Source organism: Primulina tabacum, chromosome 7 (genome assembly GCF_025594145.1).
Source record: "Primulina tabacum isolate GXHZ01 chromosome 7, ASM2559414v2, whole genome shotgun sequence".
NCBI lineage: Eukaryota > Viridiplantae > Streptophyta > Magnoliopsida > Lamiales > Gesneriaceae > Primulina > Primulina tabacum.
Window position 1 is genome coordinate 41072089 of NC_134556.1, and position 19261 is coordinate 41091349.

Genomic DNA, 19261 nt, shown 5'->3' on the forward strand with positions numbered 1-19261 from the left:
TCTGCATCAGATACCTAATTGAGTTGAGACAGTTTAAATATCCGTGACTAACAAAAGATGAAATAATTGATTTTTCTTATTGATAGATTTGATTTGGTGATAATGTTGGCATGATGCATTTTTTAATTCCGTATGTATTTTGAGTAAACTTAAAATATTAACACAGTTTGTAAATCACTCTAATCAAGTAAATTACGTTAGAATGCAAACAAAAGATGAAATAATTGATTTTTCATATTGATAAATTTGATTTGGTGATAACGTTGGTGTGATACATTTTCTTAATTTCGTATGCGTTTTGAATAAACTCAAAATATTAACAAAATTTGTAAATGTGATGAAGTAGATTATATTAGATAAGTAATGTATGTGTTAAATTGATATTTGAAACTATCTCAACCTCAAAAGCTAGCTCAAGGGAGAAGGATTGTCCAAGACCGTATATACAACTTTCAGGTATTTATCCAACCGATGTGGGACAACTAACACACCCTCCTCACGCCCAGGGATGAACATATGGAGCGTGAAATTTACAGATGACCCAATTATGGGCAGAACAGATGACCCAACTATGAGCAGTCCAACACATAACGGTAGAACCTGAGCTTTGATACCATGTTAGATTGAACTTGGACCTAACTCAACCCCAAAAACTAGCTCAATGAAGAAGGATTGTCTAAAACCATATATATAACTTTCAGGTATTTATCCAATCGATATGAGACAAATAACATTACGACATAATCAAACTAACTATGACATAATCAAACTAACAAAAAAATTAATTAATTATCTGATCTTTTGATAGATGTCCATCTTACACTGCAATTTCAACTATCCCCAAGTGACCATACAATTAATTTCTTGGAGATAGGAACCAACTGCATCAATAAATATCGTTGATTGGAGACCATTAATACTCAAGTAAAAGATAAGCTCATATTGATTGAATAGACCCACGGATAGTGGGGAAGAAGACATCTGGCTACTTCCCTCTACATTGAATTAATTGCATATAGTTTCATAAAAAAAAAAAAAAAAAAAGCAAAAAACCCAATTGCGTTTATAAGAAGAACTTGGGAAAATCCCAAACATTTTTTTTTGTATTTTGTGAAGGATTTAAAATTGAATATCGAATTCAAAATATCGATTTAAATTTCAATATTTAATGTCAGACGTAATATAAGTATGCACAATTATACCAATTCTAGACTTTGGTCCCAACTTAGTTAAATTTCAAAATGGTTGCATTCAGCTGCTTGCATCAAAGCAATGCGCGAGAGTTGGATGCGGGAAAATGGTGGTCGTCTCCTTTTCTAAATCGTGTTTTTCCTATCTTACATTCTATATAAATTTGTTATGATCTTATTTGTAAATTATACACATAGATACATACACAAACCTTTTAAAAACGACGGAATTGGTAGTCGCTAACTTTCTTTGAATAATGAGTAAATCGACGAAATTAATATTTCAATGATTCTGTTCAAACTGTTTTTTTTCCACAAAAGATTAAAAAATTCATTAAAAAAATATTAATTATACAAACATTTTCCAATTCTACTCTATTAAGAAAATATTAATATTAATAAATATAAATAGATGTTTATATATTTATGAAAAATGAGAAATGAAGTACATAATTGGGATGGACGACAATGTCAGTATATATATCTATATTAATGTGAACAAGCCAACCCGATCCAAAGTATTAAAGAGACAGAAGCTTCAAATTCACGGTAGACAAAGAAAATGTCTCTGTTGATGGAGGAGGTGGAGACATTTGTCAAACATAAGGACAAAAAGCCATGCAAGTTGAACTTTGTAGTTGAGGTGTGAATAGATAGATGTAAATGTAGATACACATGGTGAGTGTGTGTACAAAGTCTGCTTCTCTGTGAGAGAGATGAAAGTCCACTTTGATCAGAATTAAATGTTTTGAAAAATCTAGAATCCATTTTCTTTTATTGTTTTTTGGATTTTTGAGCTTCGAGTCGATTTATTACGAGCTCGTCTCGTCTCATCTCTTCTCTAGATTATTTATAGCTTTTGGTGAAGAGCCGCAAAGTACGAAAACAATGGATGACTACTATTCACGGCATCTTTTCCACCGCCATAGCCAAAACTCCGAAGACGAGCAAAGCGAATCCAGTGGCAACGGCCTGAACATGGGCCAGAAGCGAAGTCGCGAGGAGGGAAACGCTGATTCTTCCGGAAAGGATGGCGGCATAGCGGCAGGAAGAGGAGAAATGTCTGGGTCAAGAAGGCCTCGGGGGCGACCCGCCGGTTCGAAAAACAAACCTAAGGCACCGGTAATCATCACCCGTGACGGTGGCAACGCGCTGCGAACCCATGTCATGGAGATATCCGATGGCTGCGATATCGTCGACAGTGTCTCCAATTTCGCGCGCCGCCGCCAGAAGGGTGTTTGCATTATGAGCGGAAGTGGCTACGTGGTGAATGTAACCCTAAAGCAGCCTGCCTCCCCGATGTCGGCAGTGACTTTACATGGTCAGTTTGAGATATTGTCGTTGACGGGATCGTTTCTACCGCCACCTGCTCCGCCTGCAGCCACGGGGCTTACTGTATATTTATCCGGCGGTCAGGGGCAGGTGGTGGGAGGCAGTGTGGTGGGGCCGCTACTTGCGTCGGGACCGGTTATTCTAATGGCTGCTTCATTCAGCAACGCTGCATATGAAAGATTGCCGATTGAAGAAGAAGATGATGCTATTCCAGTCGAGGGAACCTCACTTGGATCTCCAGCGCAGGCAAGCTTTGGTGGGCAACCGGCGCATCCACAAAACCAACAGCAGCACCAAATTTCAGATGACTCTTCTTTGTTTCAAGGTATGCAACCAAATTTTCTAACCTCAGATCAGATGCCGAACGAACCATTTTGGGCTGCTGGCCAGTCACCGTTTTAGCTCAAATTCATCGAAAGTTGACATTGTTGGCTTCATTTTGTAGCTTGTTTAATCATTAATTTGGTATTATCATCCTTGAAAAGCTTACAAGATTGGATGAACTTGTGGACGTTTTCTTGTGGTTCATCTTCTTAACAAGAATTTTTCCCATTTAGTTTTTTCCCCCTAATGTGAGTTTTTTGATGATCAGATTATTTCTATCGACTCCAATCAGTACATCCAATGCAAGTCACATTTCAGTGTGATGCAATAATTCGGATAAATCAGTTGTAGCGTCGTTCAAATATTTTATTATTTCTAAAAATAATTAACAAAGCCGTATGTTAATGAAAATATAACATTATGAATTAAATTTCACTAAAAAAAATTCATACGAATGACACGACAAAGATTTCAGGACCAGTTGAGCAAAAGTAATAATTTGTTATTTTTAATTAATATTTTTACTACAAAATACAAAATTATGGACAGATTATACAAATATAAAATATGGTATATTAAATATAAATATAAAAATTATATAAAGGTGCGAGGTTGGAATTGAGTAAATTTGGTTGGCCTTGAACTTTTCTTTGTTGTCGACCCAGACTTTTCATTAATATGGTTGAAAATATGAAAAATATCTGTGTTGAAAATTATAATGTTGAATGTTGAAAATTAGGTAAAATTAGGTGTTGAATATTGAAAATTAGTGTGTGATGATGTATGTAATGATGAAATTGTTTTTGGATTGTTTTCCAAAGAAATCCAATAAATGGGTCTCCATTTGTAAAGATTTGATACAATTGAGTAGAGAGAAAAATATTATAAAGTGTGTAGTTTGGTAAATTTTGAGAGTTTAAGATTTTTACTTTTTACCATAAATTTTTACCTTTTCACAATACGTTATCAGCACGAAGCTCTAAAAGTCCTCCATACTTTTCCAAGCTCCAAACAGAAGAAAAAGATAACAAAAGTAATAATATTTATTTTACTGTTATTTATTTATTGTGTATATATTTAATATATAATATAATGTTATTACTAGAAATAATAAAAATAAATTTTTCAAAACTTGTTATAAATCCTGGGAGGATGTTAAGACGACATCCCACACTCCCGGTAAGGGATACGATAAGTATAAAAGCCTATAAGGTTTTTAAACAAAATAACTTATGACACTTCATTATAATAATGTGATATGATATACATAATTATTTAAACATGACTAATATTATATACACCATATTATTACCATAAAATTATACGAATACATACATTTATTTTTTTGTACACCAACGGTAACAAAACGACTAGTTTTTGCCCTATAAATATGATCACACAAACTCTTTCAATCACTCCAACTTTCTCATATTCTCTAAAAATTATTCTTAATCAAATTTTCGAAGAAAAAAGAAGATGGCTTTCTCAAGGTTATTTTTAATTATTTTGGTTATCATACTCACGAGTCTTTTATTTATCGGAGAATATCCTCCTCGTGTGTTTTCTTTATTTTTACAAATGCTTGTACTTGTTGTTTATCCATTACTTTGTATTGCAATATTCATTAACTAATAAAATGCATCATAATTTTTTAGTATCACCATGTCAAATTTGACAAAGCTCGAATTTGTTGCGCTCGACATAACGGGAAAAAATTATATGCCATGGACTCTCGATGTAGAAATGCATCTTGAGGCTTTGGGTCTAAGCGAGACCATTAAAGAAAATGATATATTTTCATCACAAGAAAAAGCAAAAGCTATAATATTTTTGCGTCGACATCTCGATAAAGGTTTAAAATGTGAATATCTCATCGAAAAAGATCTCATGGCTCTGTGGAAAGGATTGAAAGAAAGATTTGAACATATAAGGGAAGTTATACTTCCGACCGCCCGTGATGAATGGAATATGTTAAGATTCCAAGATTTTAAGAAAGTCGGTTATTATAATTCAGCGATGTATCGAATAATCTCGCAGCTAAAATTTTGTGGGCATGAGGTTACAGAATCGGAAATGCTTGAAAAAACATTTTCCACGTTTCACGCATCAAATATAACTTTACAGCAACAATATAGAGTGCGTGGATTTGCGAGATATTCTGAACTCATCGCCTGGCTTCTTGTGGCGGAAAAGAACAATGAGCTATTAATGAGAAATCATCAGTCTCGACCCACTGGATCAACAGTATTTCCAGAAGAAAATGCTGTGAGTAAAAATGAATTTAAACCTGGAAACCAAAATCAAATACAGAGACAAGGTTTTGGTCGAGGTCGAGGTCGTGGTCGTGGACGTGGACGTGGAATTGGTCGTGGTCGTGGTCGAGGCCGTGGTTTTGAAAGCAATAGAGATAGTTATTTTTATATCTCATCTCAAAAGGGCGTCACGAACCATCCACAGAAAAGGCATCATGAGAACATGAGTGTTAATGAAAATCCCTCGAAAAGATTTGAAAGTTATTGTTTCAGATGCGGCACTCCAGGACATTGGTCTCGTATTTGTCGAACCCCTGAGCACCTTTGCAAGCTCTATAAAGAATCGATAAAGGGGAAAGAAAAAGAGACCAACTTCACTGAACGAAGTGACCGTTTAAGTGATTCAACTCATTTTGATGCTGCTGATTTTATGAATGATTTCTCTGGAAATGATCAATATGTTGGTGGGATAGAAATGAACAATATTGATACTACAGATTTTCTCAATGATTTCTCTGAAAATGAACAATATAATGATAGAATATAAATGTACAATAATTTATTTTTCATGTATTCATATAATAATGTTTTATTGTACAATTATGATATGTGCATTGTCTGTAATTTTATTTCATTGCATATTTTTTTTGAAGTTCAAATATGGAAAATGATATGAGCAAAGCTGAAGTTTGAATACCCAATAGTGGTACAACGCACACTATCCTCCGAGATAAAAGATATTTCTTGGAACTAAAACCAACAAAAACAACGGTGAATACAATATCAGGTCCTGTAGACTTGATTAAAGGATGTGGTAAAGCACAATTTTTGTTACCTAATGGTACAAAATTTTTGATCAATGATGCTTTATATTCACCACAATCGAAAAGAAATTTGTTGAGTTTTAATGATATATATTCTCATGGTTATGATACTCAAACAATGAATGAAGGGAATGAGAATTATATGTGTCTTATCACATATAAATCAGGAAAGAAATATGTGATTGAAAAACTACCAATGCTCCCTACTGGATTGCATTATACACATATAAGTCTCATTGAATCAAACATGGTAGTTGATAATTCTTCAATATTAACCAATTGACATGATCGATTAGGACATCCTGGTTCAACAATGATGCGAAAAATTATAGAAAATAGACATGGTCATCCACTGAAAGACCAGAAGATCTTTCAAAATAATAAGTTTCAATGTAAAGCATGTTCTCTTGGAAAACTTATTATAAGACCATCACCAGTCAAAATCCAAACTGAATCACCAATGTTTCTTGAACGTATTCAGGGTGATATTTGTAGACCAATCCATCCACCATGTGGACCATTCAGATACTTTATGGTATTGATTGATGCCTCCAGCAGATGGTCACATGTATGTTTATTGTCAACTCGAAATGTTGCATTTGCAAGATTACTTGCTCAAATAATAAAATTGAGGAATCAATTTCCCGATTATACAATCAAGAAAATTAGATTTGATAATGCTGGTGAATTTACTTCCCAGACTTTCAATGATTATTGTATGTCTATGGGAATCATTGTTGAGCATCCTGTTGCTCATGTACATACACAGAATGAATTGGCTGAATCATTGATTAAACGTCTGCAAATGATTGCTAGACTAATGATTATGAAAACAAATCTCCCTATTTCTATATGGGGACATGCAATTTTACATGCTGCTTCATTAATTCGCATCAGACCTAGTGCATATCATAAATACTCCCCATTGCAGCTTGCATTTGGTAAAGAACCAGACATTTCTCATCTGAGAATTTTGGATGTATGGTGTATGTGCCTATTGCACCACCGCAACGAAAGAAAATGGGACCTCAAAGAAAGGTTGGAATTTATATCGATTATGATAGTCCATCAATTATTCGATATCTTGAACCTCAGACAGGCGACGTGTTCACAGCACGTTTTGCTGATTGTCATTTTAATGAGGAAATCTTCCCAATGTTAGGGGGAGAACAGAAACATACCGAAAAGGAAATTACATGGTATGTATCATCATTGTTACATCTGGATCCAAGAACAAAACAATGTGAAAAAGATGTACAGCAAATTGTGCACTTCGCAAAGAATAGCAAATCAAATATCAGATGCATTTGCAGACACAAAAGGGATAACTAAATCATATATACATGCTGCAAATGCCCCTGCTCGAATTGAAATTCCGAAGAAACAAATTGAAGATACTCATGATGTCATTAAACGCCTGAAGCGTGGAAGGCCAGTCGGTTCCAAGGATAAAAATCCTCGAAAAAGAAAATTCATAGAGAAACACGATGATCACAAAATAAGAATAATGTTCCTGAAGAAACACATGATGATCACAAAATAGAGAATGTTGTTCCTGAAGAAACACATGATGATGAAAATGTTCTGTCAGAACCACAAACTGACGAGAATCATGAAATCTCTATCAATTATATTAATACTGGAAAAATATGCAACCGAAAAGACATAGAAGAAACTGATGATATATTTTCTTATAATGTGGCAATCGACATCATAAATAATAATGAAGATCATGAACCAAAATCTTTTGGTGAATGTAAAAATCGGCAGGATTGGATAAAATGGAAAGAAGCCATCCAGGTTGAATTGGATTCGCTAAATAAACGTAATGTTTTTGGACCTATAGTCCTTACACCTGAAGGTGTAAAACTTGTTGGATACAAATGGGTTTTTATTCGAAAGCGAAATGAGAAAAATGAAATAGTAAGATATAAAGCTCGACTTGTTACGCAATGTTTTTCTCAAAGGCCTGTAATTGATTATGAAGAAACGTATTCTCCCGTGATGGATGCAATTACGTTTCGGTATTTGATTAGCTTGGCGGTATCTGAAAATTTAGAAATGCGTCTTATGGATGTTGTTACAGCTTACTTATATGGATCACTTGATAGTAATATATATATGAAAATCCCTGAAGGATTTAAGATGCCTGAAGCACAAAGTTCAAAACCCAGAGAATGTTATTCTGTGAAATTACAAAGATCATTATATGGGTTAAAGCAATCCGGTCGAATGTGGTATAATCGACTAAGTGATCACTTGATGAAAAATGGATATGTAAATAATTCAATATGCCCTTGTGTTTTCATTAAGAAAACAACATCTGGATGCGTAATTATTGTTGTATATGTTGATGATTTAAACATCATTGGAACGAATAAGGAAATTCAAGATGTTGTGTCATACTTGAAGGAAGAATTTGAAATGAAGGATATTGGAAAAACCAAGTATTGTCCGGGTTTACAAATTGAACAAAAAGAATGTGGAATATTTGTTCGCCAGACAAATTATACAGAAAAGATTCTTAAACGTTTTAATATGGATAAATCAAATCCTTTAAGTACTCCAATGGTTGTTAGATCATTAAACATAGAAAATGATCCATTCCGTCCATGTGAAGATGATGAAGATATTTTTGGTCCAGAAGTACCATATCTAAGTGCTATCGGTGCCCTTATGTATCTTACAAATTGTACAAGGCCTGATATATCTTTTGCCGTAAATTTATTGGCAAGATTTAGCACATATCCAACAAAGAGACACTGGAACGGAATTAAACATATATTCCGTTATATACGAGGAACGACAGACTTGAGACTTTTGTATTCAAAAGATGCTAATCCAAGTATAATTGGTTATGCCGATGCTGGATACTTATCTGATCCACACAAGGCACGTTCCCAAACTGGATATGTATTTACTCGTGGAGGCACTGCAATTTCTTGGCGTTCACAGAAACAAACGCTTGTAACAACTTCATCAAATCACGCCGAGATTATTGCACTACATGAAGCAAGCCGTGAATGTGTGTGGTTAAAATCAATGAGCCAACATATCCAAATCTCATGTGGATTATCATTCGACGATAAGCCTGTGATACTATATGAAGATAATGCTGCATGTGTAGCTCAAATGAAAGAAGGATACATAAAAAGCGATAGAACTAAACATATTCCTCCTAAGTTCTTCACATTCACCAAGGAGCTTGAGAAGAATAAATGTATTGATGTTCGTCACATTCAATCAAGTGAAAACTCATCAGATCTCTTCACAAAGGCACTTACTACGACAATATTCAGAAAACACATATATAATATTGGGATGCGCAATCTACGAAATTTGTGAAAGAATTGTTCATGTCAACATGAAGGGGAGTTTACGTGACTGCACTCTTTTTCCCTTACTATGGTTTTTATCCCAATGGGTTTTTTCTAGTAAGGTTTTTAACGAGGCAGTACAAAATCACGTATTGAAGACATCATCGTATCATGATCATCATCACAAGGGGGAGTGTTGAACATATGAAAACTATTTGTGTTGAAAATTATAATGTTGAATGTTGAAAATTAGGTAAAATTAGGTGTTGAATATTGAAAATTAGTGTGTGATGATGTATGTAATGATGAAATTGTTTTTGGATTGTTTTCCAAAGAAATCCTATAAATAGGTCTCCATTTGTAAAGATTTGATACAATTGAGAAGGGATAAAAATATTATAAAGTGTGTAGTTTGGTAAATTTTGAGAGTTTGAGATTTTTACTTTTTACCATAAATTTTTACTTTTTCACAACAAATATATATATATAGTTATTAGTATTATTATATTTAGTTATTTTTCTTCCAAAAAAAAAAAACCACTTCTCAAGAATTTCTTAGATGGTTGTTGAGGTGTCGCGTTGGTTGAAATAAAGACAAACTATTCATTTAAAAATGGGACTAGATCAAATCGAGATTGGGTCAACCCAAATCAATTTTATAATTATTTTTATAATATGTTAACCATAAAATAAAACAAAGTAATAGTAAATCTCATGTATATTAAGAAACGTTATTTACGTACTGCTGAATAAATAAATTTATTTGAAAAATATATAGATTTTTATTATATATATTAAGATAATATTATTATTAAGAATCTGGAAAATATTGACAAATTTGGTGTCTTATTTTTTTTTTCATTTTATTATTTCAAATTGTTACATAACCTTATTTTTTACAATTTCAAATTATAATATGAGTTCATTAGTTTTTGCAATCATGATATCATTCTTATTTGCGTATAACACACACAAAACTAATATGATATACTCGCACTGGCGGAGCCAGAAATATGGTTATGTCCGGGTTAAAATTTTAAACTCTAAAATCTTTTAATATTTTAAATTGATCTTCCCAGACTAATATCATATTATTCCGAAATTATACAAAATTTACATAGCGCGGGTACACAAGTACGGATCAAGTATATCCTACTCAAATCCTAAAAATTATATGCGTGGTAATTTTTGATATGTTGTCCCCTCACGTAGAAAAGTAGTCTTTTGGGCTTGGAGTTTCAAGCTTACAGAACACCATTGTTGCTTTCACTGAAAGTCCCATGTGGAAGAGGATTTATTTCATCCTATCCATGTGGAAATTGTCCCTATGATAGGATGGATGACCAAGATTTGCCCATGCATATATATGACCCATTTTTTTTTTGAAATTGTATATGTGGCAATATCTTGCCCGTTGAAATGAAGTGAGGGTAGTGCCCACGTAAGTATGATCTCATAGAAGAGGCAACTTGAAACGGGCTACAAGTGGCCATGTAACTTGTGATCACATGGTAGGCTGGATTTGGGTATATACGCTGAAAACTGATAAATGAACAGAATGGGCCACCTTGGAAATTGGCTTCTCAAGGGTCAGGTAATGGTACATGTCATATTGACTCGATGATAAATATTGAACGGTGTGAGTTCCTTGTCACCAAAAAAAAAATAAAAAAAATAAAATAAAAATTGAAATTTGAAATTGTCAACATAAACCTGACTTAACTTATCTTTAGTTTTATTAGACGAGTCGGATCGTCATTTTGATGATCAGAAAATTGTTAGTTCAATCCATTTATTTGACGGGATTTGTCAACTTCATTTTGATGGTTCTACCTACATGTTGTTAAAAAAAATTATTTTATTTGAAATACAATATGAAATATATGTGTTTAGCGATTCTAATCATACCATTATATTCAATAATAAAGTTTGTTTACCTTGAGCTAAACATTTATCATAAAAACTTTGTTGTTTTCTTGGAATATTTTGACCTTGAGGATAATAATGCTGGCTTACTCGTAATACGATAAATCAAATTCATAATCATCCGTACTATGATTAAATAATAATAATTAAAAGTATTACAATGTAGTACTAGAAAATAGAAAAAAAGGATTTCCCGTGATAAATGACATTGTTAAATTATAAATCTTCTGATCCACCGTTCAATCGACCCAACTTTTTCAATTCCTTGGATAGCTTTTCAAGTGATTCAAAGCTGAAGTGAACCGTCTATGCTAAGTCAATCCTTTATAATTTGCTCGAAAAAGTCGACAGATTTTTCAATAATGAAGTGATTCGTCTGAAAATCTTGAAATAGTTGCTCTTTTTGTGGGTAAAACGGGTGAGAATTTGCAACTTTTGCGAAAATTTCCCTACGTTGTCTGGAAATCATGAAAACAAAAAATGAAAAGAAAGCAGCCCGAAGTACATAAATTTATACGTCATACGTTTTTGTAGAAGCAGATAAAAGAAAGGTCCATTTTGTTTTTAGGCTGAGAATGGCATGACAGTGATATTTGGAGGTAGGTGTCATTTTGGAGACATTGGCTGATGTCCAAATATCGATTCGAATAAGAGACGTAATTGTAACAAATTTTATCAGTAAAATACAAAGAAAAAAAGTCATCACGCAATTCCAAGCTTGACGGTGAAGTCTCTCTCATCCCCCTTCCCACACCTGTCTTCCTGCACGACACGTGTCTGGAAAAATACCCGTTTTAGGAGATTGTTCATTTGGTCGAATTTCCCAAATTAATTAAATACAAAAAATAGCATATTTATTATACATGTTTGTTCTTAATAATTTTGATCTCATATATTATTAAATTTTAATATATATACTTTTTGGTTTAAATATTGTTTTCATAAAACTTTATTTGAAGTTAAATATAAGATAAATAGTTTAATATGATACTAAAAAAATAATTAATATAGTATTTAGTTTGATTGTTATGTATGGAAGATCAGGTGATGCATAGAAAACAATATTTAATATAATATTTAGTTTTACCATGATTATTTTCTCCTATTATTGATTTGATTTTTATTTTTTTGAAAAACATATTCCAAATTGAGAGAAATTCATTGTGGCCAAATTTTATACTATCGAAAGATATTATTACCATAAAAAGAAATTTAGTTCATTATTTTGCTTGCAAAATGACAGCAAATCACTAATCAGATTAGCTAATTTTTTTTACCAAATTCGCATGCAGCGGGAACAGTTAGGAATGTAATCGAGTCGAGCCGAGCCGAACTCTTGAATGCTTGAGCTTGGTTCGTTTATAATCGAGCCGAGCTTGAGCTTTATTTAACGAATATATGCACAGCTTACGAGCTTATTCAAGCCTTTATCGAGCCTAAACAAACTTAATAAATATGAATTATACATTTAAATTTTCATTATATTAATTAAAAATAAATTATATATTTAAAGAAAAATATATTATTCTTATTAAAAAATTTGTAAATTTATTATAATAAATAAATTTAATATATTTTTCTATATATTTCATAAATAATATTCAAAATCAATAAATCAAATATCAAAACTATTATTTTTTCATCTAAAAGATTACTAATGAACTTACCAACGAACATGTTCAAGAGCTAACGAGCCGAATACTGTAAAGCTTGAGTTTGGTTTGTTTATCTTAACGAGCCTCATTAAACGAGCTAAAACGAGCTTTTATCAAATCAAGCTTCGAATAGCTCACAAACGATTTGGTTCGAACAGTAAGAAAAAGGGTAAGAAACGAAAAAAAAAATCATATATCTAAATTTTTTTTAAAAACTATCAGATTTATGATTTTTATTATGATTTATATATTATTATTAACTAATTTCTTGAATTATCAAATGCTTTCCTTTATTTATCGTCTTCAATTCTTTCTTTCTTCGTTCTTGTATAACCGACCAAGGGAATATTACTCTCCACAAAACGTAATTCCCTGTTTTTCCTAACCATTCTCTTTCAATCAACGTCTCACCTCTGTTGCACCTCCATTACTGCCTGACGAATCCTTCCTGTATTATCATTTATTGACGGAAGTTTTTGAACAGATCGAACGGATTTATTTGACCGTTGCTAATTTGACCCGGAAACCCCTCAAAATTTTGTTCTTTTGGGGGGTGGTGGGCTGGAGGGGACCCAATTCGTCTTATTTTTTCCTTATTTGAGGATTATAGAATTGGGTCTTTTTTTTAAATTTGATCAGAAAATCGATTTCCGGGTGTGATGACGTACAATGTAGCCGATGAGGATCCCGGGGTTGCAGGGGATTACGTTAAGTTAGAGGAGGGTGGTGGTGGTGACGCGGTGACTATATGCGATACGGAAACATCGTCATCTTGCGGTGGTGGTGGAGGCGGTGTAGGGTGGTGGTGGTCTTTGTGGCGGTGGGCTAAACTAGTGTTGGTGGTGGTGTTTGTTAGCCTGTTGGGTGCGGTTTATCTTCAAATGGGTCGGACCCTTTTTCATGGATAAGGTTATTTTTCTTATGAATTACACGAGATTTCTTTCATCTAAATGCCAACAAACTCTCACACACACGCATATAAATGCTTTGTGAATACGTGCAATTATGTTTGTTATTTATCCTCATTCAGGCGTGTCAACATGCTAATTTTTTGTGATTTTTTGTGCGCATGTATGTTGATACATAGCCGAATAAGGCGGATTGCTGAACTTTATATGATATCAAAATGCTGATGAGAGGGGATGACTGATCTTATGAAGTTTGGATGCTGGGATGTTTTGGTCTTACAATTAATATTATGTCCAAATTTATGTGTTCGATTCCTACTAGTTGCAAGTTGGCGCAATTGTTCGGAGTGGATTGTTGGGAACAATAATTGTAGAGCAATCGAAATGTAATTTGAGCTGTTTTAGAGTTTTAGAAAAAAGATGTGAATTCTATCGCTACCTTCTGCATTAGCTTTTGGTCAAGTGATAGGAGTGTGATCTTACGATGTTTGGACTTTATTGACCTGCAATTCTTCTTGTTCTTTTCTTTTAACTTAATCCTCGCGTTAATCCAGCTTGTATGACACTTTGCTCTTTGATAGAAGCTTTGAATGCGTTTGTTACAAATGAAAGAATTGCCGTTTTTGCTCTTTTACATTAGCTCCCAACGGGAAAATTATATTACCATATACTATACTTAGCTGCTCAGGGAGAGCCAGAATATTGGTTTACAGAGACGAAAATCAAAGAGCTAATTCACATCAAGTCTGGAGGATTTACCTCTGGGTGGGGCTGGGTGCATGAAAATGGTGGGTAAACAGGTTTTCAAAACCAAAATTTCAAAATCCCGGAAAAGCTTCTTTCAGGATGTGGCCCTTGCATTTAGAAAGCACGTTTACAGATTCTTTCTGAGTTTACATTTTGTCTTCCTTTGTTCAGCATCTTACATCATGATAAACTTAGCTTAGCATGTGCAGTGTTCAATTTGTGACATTTAACATTTTAGTTTATCACTGCATCTCTTGACCATTTTCATTCTAGCATTATATAATTGTTTCATGTACACCTTTTTAGGAAATCATTCCCATCATAAATTGGGAGAGGGAAGCATTCAGCTCCAGAACGCTAGCCCTTATTGTATTTGGTTCTCTGGCAATATTTCCAGCTCTTCTTTTACCTTCTACCCCATCCATGTGGGTGGCTGGAATCACTTTTGGTTATGGTTTTGGATTTTTGCTTATCATGGGAGCGGTGATAATTGGTGTCTCTCTTCCGTATTTCCTTGGGTCACTTTTCTATCGCAAAATCCAAGTATGTATGTTCGCATATTCTTGCTGTTTTTTCATGAAGTTTTAGCTTTGATTTTAAATTGTTCATAAGCTTCTTTAATACAGATGTGGCTAGAAAGACATCCCAAAAAAGCTTCTATCATAAGACTAGCAGGTGAAGGAAATTGGTTTAGTCAGTTCCGAGCCGTTACATTGATTAGGATTTCTCCTTTTCCATATGTCGTGTACAACTACTGTGCTGTTGCGACGGATGTCAAATACTGTCCTTACTTGTTGGGGACACTGACAGGAATGGTGCCAGAAGTATTTGTCGCACTTTACACGTAAGAACACTCTCTCTCTCTCTCTCTCAAATTTCTTGCTAGAAGAAACTTGATACTTCCTGTAGTTGACTCACACACCCGGTTTTAACGTAAAGACATGACTTTCAGTATGATGGTGTTCAACTGTAGTAACTTCTGGGTAGAAAATTTTAATCTTAGGTATACTCTTTGATGGTAACATATCAGTTCTCTTTGTTCATTTGATGAGTGTGTCAATCTTTTTGAGTGAACTTGCATTCAGAAAGTTAAAATTTACGTCCGGATTGGTTTAGCATATTCATGTCGAGGTCTCTCCAACACAAAGGAGACTTTTGGACTAACGAACATACCCCACGACTATCTCCCTTGGAGATGTTGAGATTTGTTGCCATATGTAGTGAAACTGCCTGTTATGAACTTGTGTGTGTGGCCCATGAATTTCCCACCTCTTGCTTTATATGTGTATTGTGTGGTTGTATAATGTATATATCGGACATCGAGCTTATTCTTATGTTGATTTTGTCTTTTGTTCTACTTTTTCTTTGTTCTTGATCTTGACATCTTGTGTCAGGGAATACTCCCAAGAAATAAACGGTATTTTGAAGCATGATTTCTTGGGTTGGTCTGTGTTATCTCAATGACCTGTTCTGCTTCAGCTTGCCGAATTCTTTTTCAGTGGAGTCAGATTGGGATAAGAGAGCTTCACTTTAGGAAACATTTTATATAATCTTGGGTTTCTAAGCGGTTATTTTTTAATAAAAAATAATAAAAAAGCGATTTTAATGTTCAGATACTACTAGTGAAAATGGATCTGTTTTAAGAGAAGTGGAAGCAGAAGACCAGAAACTACATTCTCTGGCTTCTAGAGAAGTCCTTTTCAAGTATTTTTAAAACACCTTTTTCCATTCCAACATCACTAGTTTGTTTAGTAACTGCGCTTTTCTTTTTAAAAAATCAAAGCTTATCAATTAGTGGATTTCTTCTGTCACGCTCCACGACCGGGGTTAGTCGACATCGGCGTTGTTTATCAATCACACAATCGAAAACAACCAGCCTCGTAGCACAGTATAAACCGAAACCAGTTTATTTCATAAATCTCAAAAAAATACCAATGTCTTTACAACTGAAAAGGATAAAATGCAGAAACGTTTTACAACTGAAATTACGAACATTCGAAATCCAAATACTACAATTCTCGAAATATTACGCAATTCACCAGCCCCAAAATTTTTCTGATTCTTCTTCCTCAACCTGCTCTTCGGATTTATCTGGGGAGGGGAGTAAGGGGTGAGTATTTTGGGAAATACTCAGCAAGCGGGGGCCGTTCGAATACAAAATAACAATATGCATAGTATTTCAAAAACACATAACTTGTACAACATTCACATCACATGCATAACATTTTCCAGACACTGAGATTCCTCAACTTTCTATGGTTTACTGATATCAGTCCCTAATTTTTACTCCTCTAAGGGGGCGAGGCCGAATCGGTTATATCCCCACCGTATGAGGGTCATATCATGGTTGGAATTCCTACCCATCGGGTTGAATCTTCACAGTGTCAAAACATAACTCATGCCAAAAAAATCGTAACCAGAATGTGGTAGAAGAAGGACTGTACTCGACCGAATCTTTTAAAAACCGAAAATACATGCACCGAAAATTCACACTTTAAAACAAGCCCACTTACCTTAGGTCTTGCAGAAAAAGACGTGAGAAAGAGAGGACCCTTGCACTGAAATTTTCGAAATTCCTGTTCCGGCGGCTAGACGGCGGCAGCGCTTCGCTGTACTCGAAAATCCTAAAGACACTAGAGGGGAGTCTCGAAATTTGAGAGGGAATTATGGTGTAATTTTCGAGCTATAGAGCCCTCCTATTCGGGATCGAGTGATATCGCGTTGAAATCTGACTCAAATCTTTTATCTCGAATCGTGATCTATCTATCCGTGATTTGGGTGATAACCGAATTCCAAATCTTCCATCCCCTAAGATTTCGAAATTTGCATAATATATATGTACACTGATTAATTTGAATTCTAGTGATTTTATTATCTCATGCTTGATCTTTATCTCGGTATCTCAATCTCAACTCAAATCTTGGATCTTTAGGTGCTTATTTTCGAAATTCCTTAATAAATTCTTGGATGGAGATAGATTTATTCCTCCCAAGGTTCAGGTTGCACGATAAATAATATCATCTTAATCTCGAGCTTCAAAATTCTGCACACGATAAAATTATCTACACGACTTAGATAACCTTGCATCAAATCTTATATTCTGAATGATAATGATAACATTAATATCTAAGATTACACCATCCTAGTATAATCAAATTATTAATCTGATATGATCACGATTGTACAAAATCCCGGGTTTTACACCTTCCCCCCCAAAAAAAGGAGATAAATTACCTAGACGTACTAAACTAATACATTCCTTACCCATCCATCTTCAGATCATGGTCTCTTTTGTGCCGGTATAGCTTCTTTTTTGTGATTATACGTACTTGTTATGAAGTGTAAAACTTAGCCTCTTTATCTATTTTTCTGGTATTTCCAAGTTCCTTTACTCTAATGGGGTGTTTGTTATGTTCAACTTGCAGTGGCATACTTATAAAAACTTTAGCTGATGCTTCACACGATCACCACACACTGTCAGCTCCTCAAATAATCTTCAATGTCTTTGGCTTTTGCACGACTGTGGCTGCAACAGTTGTAGTCACCTTATATGCTAAAAGGCGACTCAGGGAATTGCAGAAGGCAGAGGAGCTACTGCTGCAGTGATCTTTCGAAATTTCCGGCTGCCTGGATCAAGCTCTCAATGGGAACCGTTCCCCAAGTAGATGAGCTAGCGTATATATGTTTCAAAATATGAAGAATGTGGATCTTGAAACGGGTTTTACTAAACGACTGACAAAAAAAACCCGTGCTATGAATTTTTAATGTTCGTACTATGTTTTCTCATATCTTTCATCATGAATATGTAAGCCACGTTAAAAAATCTGGGTGGATTTTATTTTATTTTTTAAAAGAAAACAATTCGGTGGGGGAGTCTTATTTGTCAATTTTTGTATCCTTTTGGCACTGCGCTTTCGTTTTCACTACTTTGGTTGGATAGTTAGTTTTGTTGGTGTAGTAAAGTTATTAGTAAAGTCAAATTTCAATTTTGCAACACGATATGATCATTTAAATTCATTTTTAATTAGTTGTACACGATTTATATTGAAATTTTGGTTAATCGATGCGTTGCTATTTTTCATTATTTATGTATATGTACATTTTTAAATTTTATATATAAAACAAACACAAGATTTCGAAGATTCATATGTATGATATATTTATTTATGATATGCATCGTCCGTTGCAGTTTAAGGATAGCTTGGCCCAACAAATGTATTCGAATCATCTGATTTTGGAAATACAATGAAACGATGATCATTTACATAGGAAATATACAGTTTTTGTATAATCTGAATCTTTAGCTTCCGGATATTATATGCATCAGCAACACTTCGACTAGGAGATTTACAGCATTCAGAAACGTCCCCAATGCCTTTCATGACTAAAAGAATGCCCTTTTCATCTAGTGAAGTAAAGCATAGACCAAACCACCCAGGTTCAACACAGCGACAAGAAAATCCCGAAAGCGCGATGATCCTGCCTATTCTCGACGGCTTATCCCACAGCTCTACTTCGTCTTTTTCGCTGTATGGGAAGTCTTAAACTACTCATATCAACACACATCCTTTTGAGCTTTTCTTTATCAAGGTTGATCGTTTGTTGAATGAACTTGGTCTCAGAAAGCATTGTGATGAGCAAATGTTTGGTTGGGACTGAATTCGTTCGATCCTACCTGTACTGCCCCACAAGATTTAGATGGTCCAGATTTAGCCAAATGTGTGATTTTTTAAAAAAATAGTGGACCCCATGTACTTGTGGCTAAATCTAGACCCTGAATCTACAC

The 19261-nt window shown here is 34.2% G+C and overlaps 1 protein-coding gene and 1 pseudogene across 1 annotated transcript; both read left to right on the forward strand.

Annotated features, from left to right (window-relative positions):
- The first annotated feature begins 1889 nt into the window (after positions 1-1889).
- LOC142551031 (AT-hook motif nuclear-localized protein 24-like) lies at positions 1890-3084 on the forward strand. The gene has a single exon (XM_075660080.1). It carries the CDS (start codon positions 2079-2081, stop codon positions 2922-2924), a length of 846 nt encoding a protein of 281 aa, XP_075516195.1. The 5' UTR covers positions 1890-2078; the 3' UTR covers positions 2925-3084.
- A 10047-nt stretch (positions 3085-13131) lies between these two features.
- Positions 13132-18137, forward strand: LOC142552183 (uncharacterized; annotated as a pseudogene).
- Positions 18138-19261: the final 1124 nt, after the last annotated feature.

Coding starts and splice junctions, on each gene's coding strand:
- LOC142551031 (XM_075660080.1), top strand. CDS start 2,079: ATGGATGACTACTATTCACGGCATCTTTTCCACCGCCATAGCCAAAAC.